Below are 16,559 nucleotides of genomic sequence, written 5' to 3'. Positions count from 1 at the left end.
CCCCAGCAGCCCCGGCTGGTCAGACAGCAATTAAAAACCCTGGCCCACCGGTGGAATCATAGGAAGAATGTGAACCACCGATCTATAAGCTTGATCCCGATCCTCTCACCTCCGTGTTGATTCCACTGACACGTCCGCAACGGAGAGGCGTTGCCCTGTGTGGACTGCGCCGCTGAATATAATTATAATCATTTTTGTCAGGAGACGCGGTTGCGTGTATGACGGGCCCGCGAGTGCGATATGATACGCATAGCAGCGGCCCCCTTCGCCGATAATAGATCTAGTGTTGCTGGCTATTGTGTTCTCACACAGATTCACACACAGCCCTGCTTGCAAAGGCTTTGTTTAACAATGACATCTCCTAAGATGCTCTGGAATATGGCGAGGGGAAAGAGAGAGAGAGAAGGAGAATGAGAGCAAGGAGGAGAGGAGTGGAAATTTAACAAGCAGAAAGAGATCTAGTCACACGCGGGTCAAATCGTAACAAGCTTCTTGTAGGCCAAACACAGGTCAAACTTTAACAAGCAGAGCGGCCAAGTAGCGAGGTTGAGGTGCAACTACGAGCAATCAGTTCTGGTGCCAAAGAGATGCAGGCAGCGGGCGAGAGTGATTTTTATTACCAAAGGAGACCAGAAAACCGTCCCTGTTACGAGGAGATTAAATCCATACTTGACCCGGGGTTTTTATGCTTTGCCTATGAGACTTAATGAGCATTTTATACCCGATCGCCACTACAATGAAATGTAAACGGGCGAAAATATTGTGCATGCTGCATCTAGCTAGTTATTTATGGAAATGGGGGGAAATTAGATCATTCTTGTGTCACGATCAATAAGCCAAGATAGAAAGCTCTCATTCTAAATATATATATATATTAAAAAAAAACGCTCATTACGAATCATTCATTATGCACCATGGCGCTACATCTTTTCTTTGTATTATTATTAAGTTAGATCGCGTGGGCAATTCTTCTCTCAAGAAGAAAAAAAAGGAGGGCGAGTTGAGACGTCCCCAAAAATCTGAATACAATTAGGCTTTCATATCTCTTAAAATAGAGACGGGAGACGCAGTGAAAAGAAGCAGCCCAGCAGGACTTGAGGAAGAGGTCTCTTGGCACCGGTGGTAAACGAGCATCCGTCTTCTCCTTTTCTCTCTGCACATCACGGGACGAACTTTTCTTGCTCCAAAAACCCAGAAAATGCACTTAACTTTCATTTAGTGATGTATCCCTCCATCTTCACTTCATTAAAGCGCATATAGTGCTGAACCACCACAGCCTGTGTTCGCCTCTTATTTTTTTCATGTTTCCATATAAGGTGAGCAAGACACTCGAGGCTGATTTGCAGTGGTGGAAAAAGTACTCACATTTTCAAGTAAAAGCATCAATACTGCAATGTAGAAATACTCTGTTAGGGCGCGCTCCCACCGCACTTTTATTTTACCTCTGGGGCGGAATCTGCCAATGCTTTGTCAATGCAAATGCGTGGATTCATGGTCTTGCAGATTTTTTCCAAGAATCCATGCATTTGCATTGACAAAGCATTGGCAGATTCCGCCCCAGAGGTAAAATAAAAGTGCGGTGGGAGCGCGCCCTTACAAGTAAAAGTCTGGAATTCAAAATATACTTGAGTGGAAGTATTGGGGTCAAAATGTACTTAAAGTACAAAAAGCAGAAAGTAGTCATTATGCAGAATGTCCCATTTCACAGGTTTCAAATGTATAAAAATCTTTTGAAAATAGCAGATCTGCAAGCTCACAATGCGTCGCATCGCAACACATTGTGAGCTTGTAGATCGGCTATTTTCAAATGGCCGAAATGTATATAGGGCTGAAGTGGTTAATGTACTAAAGTGTTCAGATAATTGTAGTGGAGTAAAAGTACAATATTTGGATCTGAGATGTAGTGGAGTAGAAGTAAGTATTGGAAGTTGGAAATACTCAAGTAAAGTATAAATACCTCAAAATTGTACTCAAGTACAGTGCTTAAGTAAATCTACTTAGTTACTTTCCACCACTGCCTATATCCTGCATTGAAAGTAGCCGATCTACAAGCTCACAGCGCGTCGCATTGCTGTATATTGTCGGCATGGGATGTTGTTGCGCAATTAAGTACAATTCAGGCATTAATGCTCAGAAAGCCCCAAAGGAAAAGGCTATTTATGTACGGTTAGTTGTTAAAGCGCAGCTGAATTCGGTAACATTTTGTCCCTCGCTACTATTTCAAACTACTGTACTGATAATAGACCCTGGTGACAGCGGAATGTAATTGGAATTATATGCATTGCTCTGCATGGGATGTGGGACCAACGTGCGCGTCTTCTAGTTCCCGTCCGTTTGTGTATCGGGTCCCTTTGTAAAGCCAAGCGCTGTAGCTCTCGACAGTTCCTCCCAGTTTAAATCCTCAGTACAAAATGAAAATAACACAAAGGAGGGAAAAACAGAAATGTCAAAAAGAAAAAGTTGGCCTGGAATAGCAGATTATCCAAAGCGTTTTAAAACCAGGGTTTTTTATGGGGATGCTAGGCCTGTTCTCTCACTTTCTTCTCCGGCACTCGCTCGCTCGGCGTAGAACATCTGTTGCTCAGGAGCGCACAATTACACAGCCACTGAAGGTTGCTTGCGAGAAGATGCTTGTGTAAAAATATACATTGAATAAGTCATATGGCCTGAATACGTTTAACGTCGTCCAAGCATGTTTCATGCTGCTGGCGGCACAATGGTTATATTCAGGGAGAAAAGGAAAGTAATATATAAATACTGTATATATAGAAAGTCATATAAAACACATTGGCCTGCAGTGTGCCTTTGAAATGTGCAGTCTATTGCTGGTGTGCTTCCAAAACTATATTTAGGGTCTTATTGTGAGCTTTTTGATATTGGCTGCTTGGGATTAGACTCGGAGAAGTAATAAGGAGGAGTATATATATATACAGAGTACACATTAATTCTCTAAGCCACATCCCATCCACATATATCAGAGGGACAACACGCTAAACTGGGTGAATGCCAGCAGCAGCAACAACCAAAAGAAACAAACAACTCACTATCTTCAACATTGGATATCCTCCGCTTGTCCAATGTGACACAATCGGAAGCCCAGGCACGGTTGAGAGGATACCTAAAAACTCACTCCTACAGTTATGTCTTCTGTAGTATTTACCGGGAAGATCTAGGTGACTTACACCATCTGTTTGTAAAGCAACAGGCGCAGGCAGACACTCCTGCCAGTGAAAAGGCACAAGGTCCCCGGGCTTATCTCGGCCGAGGTGTGCACGCCGCTCCTCGGCTCCAGCGAGGTGGAACGATAAACATAATTAAATTGAGCTGGATTACACAAAACGGGTCGGATCAGCTGGGAAGGCGGAGAAGCTAATCCAGAGCAATCCTCTGGTGCCAACCGCACAAAAGAACATAAATAAAGAAGAGGTAAAGGAAGGGGGGGGGGACGATGGGCAGACTGCAGGTCGTCAAGGTTAGGGTACAAAAAGGACCTCTCCGAATCAAAGCAGCCAAACAACTCCAAAGTAAAAAGACCGATATATTTTAGAACATCAGTATCGGCCATTATGCAGCCCCACTTTCAACCTGGTGTCCCTAATTTGGGTTTAAAAAAAAAAAAAAAAAATACAGCAGATCTACAAGCTTATAACATGTGTTGTGATGCGTTAGGAGCCTGTAGATCGGCTACATTTTTGAATAAGTGGTTAAATAAAATAGTTCTGTTTATGTTTGTTTATAAGTATAAAAAAAACATGTTCTCAAATAGAATATTTTGGAATTTAATTGAATTGAATAGAAACTTTTGCACTTTTTGACTAAATACGTCGATAATCGGTCTGGGGACTCTCCTAAACCGGGTTAGGTCGGGTCGGGGGGGCCTCTGTAAAAAATACATGCTATAATAATTCAATTTGCCGTCATGGTGGCACACAAAGCAATTACTTGGAATGGAATGAGAGAGCGCTGATATGAAATAACAACAAGGACTTTGATTATTCGGTATACAGAGCAAAGGCGTATGCAGATCCAAACATTGTGCGCTGGAGCACAGCAGTGGGTTAGAACATGCCTCCGACTCTCTAGTGACTCTGCCTAGGCGGAGAAAACACAACAGGAAATAAGACACACTCAACAACTGTCTGACAGTTGTTGTTGTTTTGGGGTGGGGGGGGGGGGGCGAGGGGGGGCTGCGTGCCGCCACTGCAGTGAAGGAGAATTGAGAAATAAAAGTAAGCACCACATTTATTTTGCGACGCTCTCGTCCTCTGAGCGAGTTGGGAAATCACACTTTTTTCGTTCGCTGCTGCGGCGATGATGACAGAAGGTCACTGCGGACGGTGGTGGAGAGTAACTAAATACATTTACTCAAGCACTGTAGGCTACTTAGGTACAATTGTGAGGTAGTTTTTACTTTACTGGAGTATTCACACATGTCTGTACTTTTATACTTCTACTCCACTACATCTCAGAGCCAAATATTGCATGTTTTACTCTAAACTCTAAACTTGAGTTACTAGTTACTTTGAATCACAGACTTTTACTTGTAACAGAGTATTTCCACACTGTGCAATTGATACTTTAACTAAAGTAAAAAAATAAAAATCCATCAGTGAAGATCCATCAGTACCTCCCAGCTATTCACCTGAGAGCGCACGTACGCCCGCGGCGTCCGGAAATGTGTTTTAGCAATAGAAAATGAGATTCAGGAAGATGGATATAGCACCGAATGGAAACATGGGGTCAACCGTAGCTTTTATTTCTCAATCATATTTTTCCTTTTAAGACATGATTTCCTTTTTTTATCACATCTATCATGGGAAGCTCCATCTTCCACTTTTTCTCCCCTTCTTGTTTCCATTTTCTATATTCCTTTTCATTCATCCCAGATCTCAATTTGTTTTTGTTTTCCGCAAAGATAACATTTCTCTTACGCAATTGACTTTCATAAAAATCCTTTAGAAATAAAATTTCACCGACGAAGGGCGCCTCACTTTCTCTGCGCAGACCACCCCCCCCTCCTCCTCCCAACCCATACCCATCATCCTCTCTCTCTCTCTTCTTCTGTTTCCCTCTTGTCTCTCACCCTTAGATACAGTTAACACATGGATACAATCTGAGGGCTCTCTTTCTTATTGGGCTTTTTCATGCTAAATCAATGGAGAATAATTTTACTTACATCACACTCAGGGGGCAGTGTTCATATGATCACTTGTAATCCCAGTCTACGTGTGTACTGTCTTGATGCTAGACCCGATGCTAAAATAATAATAGTAATGATAGATAAAAAATAAACTGAACTTTATTTTACACCCTATTCAAAGTTTAAAATAAAAAGCCAATCTACAAGCTCACAACACGCCACATTGCGACATATTTTTTGAAAATATTCGCCTATAGTGACATGCCTATAAGGGACACCAGATTGAAAGTGGGACAAATGTCATAAAAGAAACAGTAAATAAGGGCTGATATTATCAGCCAAACCGGTATATCAGTCTGGCTCTAATCTTGTGCACCACTGCACATAGTACTACAGTATGTACAATTATCATCCAATATAACAATGATTGATGAATCCATAACAGAAGCAGGGGAGCCTGAAGCAGCAACACACAAACAAACAAGCAAAAAAACATTAGAGTGCAAGCCAAGACCCATGGGTCATTTCTGAGTCCATCCTGCAATGTAAGGTACAGTACCATGTGCTGACTTGGGCTGCAATGATTGATTCATTGAATAATCGAGAAGCGCGTTCTATTATTTTTAAGAAAACAATTATACATCAACAAATCGATTAACCACCTATGCATTATTTTATACTTCATCGCACAATGGTGTCAATGGTGACAAGATTGTAGATCAGCTATTTGTCCTATAATGACATGCCCAAAATAGGGATTGATTATTAATCAATTGTTGTATTAAATTATCGATTAAATTATCAATCAAACTGTTGTACACCTAGTGCTGACTGCTTCATCCAAAGACCCCGATGCACACACACACGCACACACACCAACCTTAAATGATCTGGTTGCAGAGAGACCCCGAATACCGGCCCTCAGAATCCCCCCCCATGCCCTCTCTAAACAAGTTCTGTTTTGCATTATTTAAGATAGCCATGCCTGAACGCTTTTGGATGAGAGCCCTCCGCTCTTGATAGCGGTCCGGGGGGAACGACGGCTCAAGGCGAGCCTTCAGGAATGTGTGTACATGCATTGCAGGTGGAAGGAAAGGAAATTGCACCTCTTTATGGCGTTTGAAATATGAATACACCATTTATTCTGGAGCAGTGTGTTTTACATGGTAATTTGTCCACTTCAACAACACTATATCAAGCCAGCCAATGCTCAAGGCCTGGTGCTCTGCCAGTCTGGGCCCAAACTCCATTCAGCATGCGGATTGAGAATGACACGCTTGCGTGCTTTTAAGGTCTTTGCTTCACTTTGCACCCGGGACAAACTTTGGGCGAAGTGAGTGGCTTTGGATAATAATTCAACACGATATGAAAATGAACGTGAAATGAAATCCAGGCTATTCCAGAATATCGGGTGGCAAGTGGGATTAACCACTTGAACTCTAGCAATCCCTATTCTTCGTCGACAATAGCAGAATGCATGGGTGACGTGACACGTTGTGAGCTTATAGATCAGCAATTTTTTTCGGGTGAAATATTTAGTGTAGAGCGAAAACAGGAGGGGACTTAGTACAGAGCCCTTGGGAATCCGGTCAATTAAGTATAGAGTTTATTAAGCGTACCGATATGAGGAATTTCACTCACATTATCTCCGAGCGTCTGGTATCGCGACACTATAACAAAAACAAGGCAATTATTATACTACACCGCTAACATCCAAGTGAGACATTTACAGCATCGTCAACTCATTATTAATCCATTAAGGCTGGGAACGCATCTGTGTCATTTTAGATTTCTTTGGCTATTCAAAAATAACAGATATACAAGCTCATAGTGCGGCCCTATGAGCTCGTAGATCTGCAATTTCTTTTGAAGATTTTGGGAAATTTGTGCAAATCTTTCCATATATATGCAAATATTTTAACTCAAATCTTTGCTTATGGGGATTCTACAAATGTCTTCTAAATACTAACAGTTTTTGGAATGTATTTTCGCTTTAAAAATATATATATATTCAAAGATTTGCACACGCTATGAGCTTGTAGATCTGCTATTTTTGACCAAAGAAATCTAAAAATGACACACAGATGCGTTCCCGGTCTTGGTGGGTTAATCCAATAACAAGGTGGGAACATTAGCAGTGGAATCGATGCAAGGTAGCGTTAACCGTCATCACATCTGAAAATGACAATGCCATTAGGTTTTTATAGCCGGGGCGTGCGCTGTGTGTCGTTGTGGCCTACATTTCACCCCCCAAACACCCCCCCCCGGCCCGAAATCCTATGGGAGCTTCTGGAGAGGAGAGACTAGAGCCCTGTGTATACCTCTGAGCACCGCAGCAGCACCACTCGACACCTCGCCTCGCACTATATACAGTACGTGGCTGAATGCAAAGTGGCTGTTTGCAGTTCACTCGCAAGTCGCTGCTGTCGCGCAGAAACCTTGTATGTCCCGAAAACCTTTACTTATAATCAGGGAATGGAGGGGGAAAAAAAGAACCTGTGTTCCAGTTAGTGGATCCGTTGTAGTTATTATTATGTCGCAAGCTATTATTAATACTTTTCATTGGGTTTTAATATTCATATGAACCCACAGACACACTTAAACACGTTCACTTCCACAATCAAAATGTTTAAAAAAAAGAGAAAATAGCTGATCTACAAGCTCATAAGGTGACGCAACGCGTTGTGAGCTTGTAGATCAGCTATTTTACGCTACTTCTCCACGGCACTCTTGTGCGACGAATTGAGGCATTAAATTGACTTAAAAACATAAAAAAATGAAATATGGAGATACAAGGTTTTCGGGCCCGACATCGAACCAAGTGCAACTGTGTAGTTCAGCACATCTGGAGGTCAGATCACAGCGTTATAGTCAGCCCTTGGCCTCAGACAAGTCCAGCATCGGGTTTCTGCGCCATTATCTCGGCGTGTGGCCGCCCGCGCTTGTCGTCGGGCGGGCGGCTGCGGCGGTGGCGGCGGTGCCACTGATCATTATCACGTGTATCAAGTGATGTTTTCCCAACACAAAACAAGAATCTCTTGCCTTTGATCCCACGCCAGGGTTTATTTTCTGTTCACTTCTGGGCATTCTAAAGCCTTCTTCGACGGCTTGCAGCACTCACTCAGGGTACAATGCTGGCACGTCTAAAAATATCCCCCAGAGCCCCGCCCCCCCCCCCCCCCCCCCCACCCGCCTTCGATTGAGGAGATGGAAACATATGAATTAATTATGCTGGAGTCCGACGTCTGAAATAACCATACTTTTTTTTTTTTTTACAACACCTGCTCAGTTCATACCAAGGGAATGTACAGTATAATAGAGGATGATTTGCATCAAAGATCTTTCCTCTGCACGCGTATACCCCAAGCATGCCGGGGTCATTACTGTAATGCAAACATTGTGCCGGGGTTCGTGCTGTGGAACATCCAATTATAAATGGCAGACAGATAGAACATCCATGCAGCGGCGTAGGGTTAACTCCGGGCCAGAGGTCTTTCTTGAAGCATGCAGTGGTGGAAAAAGTACTCAAATGTTTTTCCTTAAGTCAAAGTATCAATACTGCAATGTAGAAATACTCTGTTGCAAAACAGTCCGGAATTCAAAATGTATTTGAGTTAAAGCATTGGTATCAAAATGTACTTAAAGTACCAAAAGTAGGAAGTAATCATTATGCAGAATGTCCCATTTCACATGTTTTCAAATGTATAAAATGTTTTGAAAATAGCAGATCTACAAGCTCACAATGCGTCGCATCGCGACGCATTGTGAGCTTGTAGATCGGCTATTTTCAAATGGCCGAAATGTATATAGGGCTGAAGTGGTTCATGTATGTGTTGTAATAATAATCAAAATCTACAAAGTAACTAGTAACTAAAGTTTTCAAGTAATTGTGCTGTAGTAAAAGTACAATATTTGCCTCCGAGATGTAGTAGAGGTAAAAGTACTGAAAACGTACAGTACTGTACTTGAGTAAATGCACTTAGTTACTTCACACCATTGATAGCATGTGCTGTGTGCTTGCTCTGGAACCAGAGAGAGAGAATATGAGACTCAATTTTCATTGCACTATAACTTCTGACCTTTCCCTCTTCGGTAAATGAACACAATAACTGTGGCGCTTTCGGTTTCGACTCAATGTGAATGTGAATCCTATATGGAGGGGGGGGGGGGAACAACTGGTCTAATAACTCTACGAAGATGGCATTCATGTGACGTTTGCAGTGTACAAATAGAAACACATCTTAGGTATGAAAGCACACGCTCGTATACGTGCAAGATGAATTCTCACTTCTGTATCACACAGGCAGACACTGATGATAGTGAATGTTAATGCATCCAGATGCACAGTGGTGGGAAAAGTACTCAAATGTTTTACTTAAGTAAAAGTACCAATATTGCAATGTAGAAGTACACCGTTTCAAGTAAAAGTCCGGAATTAAAAATTGACTTGAGTAAAGTATTCGTATCAAAATGTACTTAAAGTACCAAAAGTAAAAGTTCTAAAATAGCAGATCTACAAGCTCGTTGTGAGCTTGTAGATCTGCTATTTTCAAATAACCGATGTATAAAATAGGGCTAAAGTGGTTAATGTAGCTTGTATAATATAATAATTTATATCTGCAAAGTAACTAGTAAATAAAGTTTTCAAATAATTGTAGTGGAATAAAAGTACAATATTTGCCTCTGAGATGTAGTGGAGTAGAAGTAAAAGTATAGACAATTGGAAATACTCCAGTAAAGTAAAAGTACCTCAAAATTGTACTTAAGTACAGTACTTGAGTAAATGTTACTTTACACCACTGATGAATTCTCACTTCTGTATCACACAGGCAGACACTGACGATAGTGAATGCATCCAGATGCATTACCGTTCATAGAGGCAGTGATCAATGCCGATAGACTGGTGTCTCCAAAGATGTTACCATACCTCAGAGGCACATATTAGTATGTAAATGAAAAAAAAAGAAGAAAAAATAATGACAGTATGTATAGTTTAATGTCTTAATAAGGCTGACGGCTCTATTTCTCTTCTGTGTTTTAACATAAGACGTTTCCACATGATCAGGTCTGTTCCACATGTACAAAGTGATTACTAGGTTTGGTGACCCTCGGGGTTAATATATGCTTTGCTGCACAACCACATTGTTGCTTGACAAATTATATGTATTTTCAGCAAGAAGAAGTATGATACATATGTCGCTTTTTGACTAGTGACATGTTTGTGTGATGAATTATACGTGAGCCCTCACAGGACAGCAGTGACATGGTTCTGGTGGGGGACAGGTGCGGGTACATATCAAGGCTGCCTGTCTAGCAGTGGAGTAAAGTAACAAAGTACATTTACTCAAGTACTGTACTTAAATACAATTTTGAGGTATTTTTACCAGAATATTTCCAATTTTCAGTACTTTTACTTCTACTCCACTACGTCTCAGAGGCAAATATTGTATTGTTGAAAAGTTTAGTTACTAGTTACTTTTTAGATTTTGATTATTATTACAAGACACACATTAACCACTTCAGCCCTATATATATTTCGGCCATTTGAAAATAGCCGATCTACAAGCTCACAATGTGTTGCGATGCGACGCATTGTGAGCTTGTAGATCTGCTATTTTCCAAGACACTTTTATACATTTTTTAAATGGGACACTCTGCATAATGACTACTATCTACTTTTGTACTTTAAGTATATTTTTGATACCAATACTTTTGTACTTTTACTCAAGTAAATTTTGAATCCCGGACTTTTGACTTGTAACAGAGTATTTCTATATTGCAGTATCAATACTTTTATTTAAGCAAGAAATGTGAGTATACTTTTTCCACCGCTGCTGTCTAGTCTCCCATCATTGAGCACAGAGGTTCACTAATTCCTCCCCCGGACAAATACGAGTAACCTCATATCCACTGTTTGCATGCTTACTCTTTTTTAGCTCTATTTGCGTCCCCTTGCCAATTGCATAATCAAGTCCGGAGCTCATCAGCAAGATGGCAGAAGGAGTGCTCTATTAAACTGCATCGTCTGCCATCTGTTGTGTAAGAGAGAGATAACAGTATTTACAGTTTTGGAGTTGTGGCATACTGTTTCGGCCAGATTTTGTGCACCAGAGAGTGTTGCTTGGATCATAAAATGTCATGGATTAACCCATTAAGACCGGGAACGTATCTGTGTGTCATTTTTAGATTTCTTTGGCAATTAAAAAATAGCAGATCTTCAAGCTCATGTAGATCTGCTATTTTTTTTTTAAACTTGAACATTTGTGCAAATCTTTGAATATTATATATTTTTTAAGCGAACAGAGGGTCCCTGGAACAAAATATTTTGAGATGGGGGGGTCTTTTTGAGAACCACTGATAATAGCAACATAAGTTTTTTTTCAAAAGGATTTAGAAGACATTTGCAGAATCCCCAGAAGCAAAGATTTGAGTTACACATGTTTGCCTTAAAAAATATAGCTTCAAAGATCTGCACAAATCTTCACAATTTTTCAAAAATAGCAGATCTACAAGCTCAGAGCTTGTAGATCTGCTATTTTTGAATAGCCCAAATAAATCTTAAAATGACACAGATGCGTTTTCCGGTCTTAAAGGGTTAATGCTGCTGCATATGATAATGTCCAAATGCAATCTGCTCCACACCAGGGATATCACAAACTTCAGCATATTGGAACCATGTGCATTCCAGGGTTTTTTTCACGGTTAGTATTTGCGTGAAGGCTTCCATTGTGCCATAAATTACTAATCCATGTTCAGCTAAGAAGGTATCCAGTAGAGTCAGACCAATACATCGTTCAGGCCGATGTATGAGCCATTATTTGACTTATTTGACATTGGTATACAGAATCTGCAATTATGCAGCGGATGTCAATCGGGACAATTGTTAACCACTTTCAATATGGCATCCCTATTCAGGTGAAACCTTTTTTTAATTAAAAAAAAATAAACAGATCTACAAGCTCACAATGCATTGCAATGTGACACACTGTGCGCTTGCAAATTTCATTGTGGTTAAATACATTTTAACGATCAGATAGTTATTTGTGTTTCTTTTTTGCTTATAATTTATATGTTCTCAAATAACATATTGGTCAAATATCGTTACAGTGGTCTAGGACCCTCTAAAATCAGGATAGTCATCGGACGGGCTGGTAATCCACCCTGACGCGGGTTCGACTCCCGATCCCGACGACCTTTGCTGCGTGTCACCCCCCCCGCCATCTCTCTCCCCATTTCCTGTCAGTCTACTGTCCTGTCAAATAAAGGCATAAAAGCCCCCCAAAAAAAATCTTTAAAAAATCTTGCATCTTCCCGGGTCTAGTTTTGCGATGGAGTCACCTCCAGCTTTGTGTAAGCCTGCACACAGCATTCGTCACTATGAAATTACTCTAAGTGACGGTCAGAACTGGATGGTAGATTTCACTGGATCTGAAAGTGAGTGAAGTAATGTGTTTCTCAGACCATCCCTGGATTTGAATATTAGAAGCAGCTGATAAAGTAGTGCTGAGTAAATTACAGTCTTATCATACTCACTCGTTGGAATGATTTCACCTTAAGTGAAAGAGCTGACTGAAAGATATTCAGCGCTGATATTCAATTTCCATATCAGCCCAACTATATTCCGAGCCATATTGCACATAAGTCCAACGGAAATGGGAGGAAATTGCTCTAAAAGTATCTGCCTAAGCCAACAAAATGTCACTTTATGTCACTAAGCGACATTTCAAATTCAAAATGATGATGAGTGGAAAAGGAAGGGAGGGGTTGACAGATGAGTTGTTCTCTCAACTTAACTCCATGCTGATGACCATGCTGAAGTTATTGCACCTTGACAGTACAGTTCACACCAAGATCTTCACACGAGTGGTCATCGCCATGCTGGCTTGTGGTGGATTTTTTTTGGTCCAAATTCTATTCATGCCATGAACATGCAAAGTGAGTAGATATAACACATAAAGAGCTAGCTATGACTATTACAGGTCTGTAACTCTGAGTGTGTGCTTGGTTTCATTTGTACACTCTGAGTTATGGCGGTCCCTGAAAAAGCTTGAGAAAGTTTGAGAGCCACTGTCCTAGTGGACTCCTAATTGTCATGGTAAATCAGTGTCATACATATTCTGGAGAAACCCTGGAGACTGGCATTCAGTAATTGGGTCTTATGATCAAAATAAGAACATTAAAAACAAAATGTTGCCACGAACACATTTGTCCGTGTACGTACATTTGGATGACCCCCTGCTTCCCAACCAACCAGTGCACATTTAATTACGGTTGTCTGGGTTCTTATAGGACCTGAACATCAGATGTCAAAGACTGAACAAAAAGTTGTTGTGGACATCATCATCCTTATCATCAACCTCTCAGGGTAGAAAGCAATATGTTACTCTAACTTATTTTAAGATGAATTATGTATAGTTAACTCAACTTTCCTTTCTATTATGTTTAACCACTTGAACCCTAGCATCCCCATTCCGGCGATGGGGGGGGGGCATTCGCAGAGATTTGGTGTAGTAGGGGAAACAACAAGAGGACCATGTACATCAGAGCCATAACAACAACCTGGTATTCAAAACGTAAAGGCTAGTATACCTGAAGGGACAATGCACATGGATGCTAGGGCTTGGATGCACTCCCTCATAGGGGCTTCTTAAGTATCACACAAATCAGACTGGGGTCATTCCTATAGTATTCGGTGCCATTTGTGTCCCCATGACATAATACAGCATAGCCTGTGTAAAATTAGCAAAAACACTAATTCCAAAAAGCTTATCTTACACTGTTAAAGCCTCTCTACCATAGAACACAATGATGTGTCCCTCAGGGTGAATTAAATATAAAAGAATCACTTTGATTTGAGTAGAAGTACAAGTATTACACAAATCAGACCAGCCTCAAAGCAACTGTGCGGTCAATGCAGCCAGCCAGGGGTCCAAGCCATGGGTTACATTAATGAAAGCGTCTGAAACGTGGTAGTAGTACTCTCTCTCTTCAAATACAAATCATAATCAAAGTTAAATGATTTAAAAGGGAAACAAAAGGCACCTTTAAAGACACTATATATGTTCAGACAAACCGGCATTTTACACGTCTGCAGGACAGTAGGTGTCTGTGGTCCACAATCACTATAGCCTTAAGGACAGGATACACTTATCCTCCTCACTGCCTGCTGAAGTCATCACCAGCAGGCAAGAATAACACGATGCAGACTGTAAAACTATAGTCCAGATATTGCGTTTGTCAAGGATCAGACAGGGGTAGTAAACTGCTGGTTTAATAGTCAAATGATCCACACAGACTATGTGGAAATAGGCTGTCACACAAACAAAACACGTTTTCGTTTTTTGGACTTGACACCAATAAGAAGATATCCACTACAGTCTTCCTCACATAGGCTACTGTCTGTAGCAAACTGATTCCACCACATGCACCAATAAGCTCATCTTACACGGTGCTTAAGTCTGACCATGCACTGGCAGTGGCATTAAAGCAAGCCTAGTGAAAAGTTCACAACTGACAGCAGAGGTGCAGTGGGTGAACAACGAAATATACTGAACTGCTCATAGTTCTGCTCATTTAAAAAAAAATCAGATCTACAAGCTCAAGCTTGTAGATCAGCTATTTTCATAAGTGCTGCCTCTTTCTTGTATAATTTGAGGTGCAGTGGATGAAAGACGAAATATCCCACTGAACTGCTTATAGATAAACAAAAGTCAGGTCACACTATTTGTATCCGACTGTGACTGACTGTCTGCAACTGGCTCTTAGTCTTACCTTGGTCCAGTAACCGTAAAGAGTGGAGGTATAAAGACGGGTCCAGTGTGTCCTTCTCTGCCAGTAGCTCCGGCAAGTAGGAGTTTTCAGTTTCGCTCCCCATTATTTCGTCCGTCCTGGGCTTTGATCCACGTAGATTAAATATGGTCTGTGCTTTTTTTTTTTTTTTTAAACTTGATTTGTCTCAAGCAACCAACGCGATTTGTAGTTCTTTATTTTCTTCTTCTCTTTAGAAAGAAACGCATGCAGTCATGTCATTCGCGGGTCGCTACACTGGGCATTTCTTCTCAACGACCGTTAGCTGTGTCTCTCCGTGTGAAACAACGGTATCCCATCGGAGGAGTTGTGTTCTTCTAGTGCGTGCAAGTCAGTCAGAGTCCTCCATGCGTCGGTGTTCTTCTGGTGTGTGCAAGTCAGAGCCCTCCATGCATCATCACAGCCACACTGATATGTCTCTCTTCTCTTCTCTTCTCCTCTCCTCTCCTCTGTGTAAACAAGCCCTTTGAAGCTGCCTCTCTCGGTCGTATCCACTGGCAACGAACATATAAGGCTCACTCCTGCTCCTCTAACTATTGGTCGCTGTTCGCGATGCTCAGAAATGTTGAGAGGGGGGCGGGGCGTTAACTGGAGCTGTCCGTGGTGCTGAAACGAATCCATGCGCTGGTATGTTTTTGTAGAGTTAACATTAACATCATTTCAAATCGAAAAAAAAACATGCGTTCACCGGTTTCAAAAGGTCATAAATATAAATAGATAAGCTAGCTAGGCTGTTCTACATTTTCATTTGAGTGCAATTATTCTTAACCACTTACACCCCAGCATCCTTATTGAAAGCCTTCCCCACAATAACAGAAAACAGAAAATACACTAGCATAGAGCCCTGAGGGACCCCCCGGTCAACCAAATAGGGTGTTAAAGTGGTTAACATCATTTCAAATCGACCTTCTGTGTAAACTTCTGTGAATGGTTTCAATAAGCATGCATTCACCACCTGTTTCAAAGGGTCATAATTACAAATAGATTTCATATAGGTTACAAAAGCTATAGGCTGTTCTGCATTTTCATATGAGGGCAATTATTCTGAACCACTTAAACCCCAGCATCCTTATTGTGGGGAAAGCTTTCACTGAAAATAGCAGATCGACAAGCTCACAACTGGCGTTGTGAGCTTGTCGATCGACTATTTTCAGCGAAAGCCTTCCCCACATATAACAGTTCAACCACATGAGGTTTAAGTGGTTAAACTTGGATAGATTTGAGTAGGTTCTAACCCTGTAAAGGTTAGGGTTGGAACTGACTATACTAGACTACATGTTGCATAATTACATTTCTTTTTTTGTACCATTTTGGGCGACTTCAACTCAAGTAAACCTTATACTGTATCCAACCACAGGGGATACAATGGCAAAATATGACTCCATATACACATACATAATATGTAGGCCTATGTGTATATGGAGTCATATTTTGCCATAATTATATGTGTGTGTGTGTGTGTGTGTGTGTGTGTGTGTGTGTGTGTGTGTGTGTGTGTGTGTGTGTGTGTGTGTGTGTGTGTGTGTGTGTGTGTGTGTGATGGAATGTCATCATCGGACACGATGGACAACCTTAAGTGTGTGTGTGTGTGTGTGTGTGTGTGTGTGTGTGT

The 16,559-nt window shown here is 41.1% G+C and overlaps 1 protein-coding gene across 1 annotated transcript in view; it reads right to left on the bottom strand.

Moving 5' to 3' along the window:
• Positions 1–15,156, bottom strand: part of khdrbs3 (KH domain containing, RNA binding, signal transduction associated 3) — a 154,351-nt gene extending 139,195 nt beyond the window's left edge. Inside the window, exon 1 of the mRNA XM_080442084.1 lies at positions 14,912–15,156. Coding sequence (XP_080298210.1) covers positions 14,912–15,014 — 103 coding nt within the window. The 5' untranslated portion in view covers positions 15,015–15,156. The remainder of the gene's footprint in view (positions 1–14,911) is intronic.
• Between the last annotated feature and the right edge of the window lie 1,403 nt (positions 15,157–16,559).

Source organism: Gymnoscopelus braueri (assembly GCF_963280865.1).
Source record: "Gymnoscopelus braueri genome assembly, chromosome: 11".
In the NCBI taxonomy this organism is placed as follows: domain Eukaryota; kingdom Metazoa; phylum Chordata; class Actinopteri; order Myctophiformes; family Myctophidae; genus Gymnoscopelus; species Gymnoscopelus braueri.
Note: the sequence above shows the minus strand (reverse complement) of the source record. Positions and strands in the feature narration are given on the sequence as shown.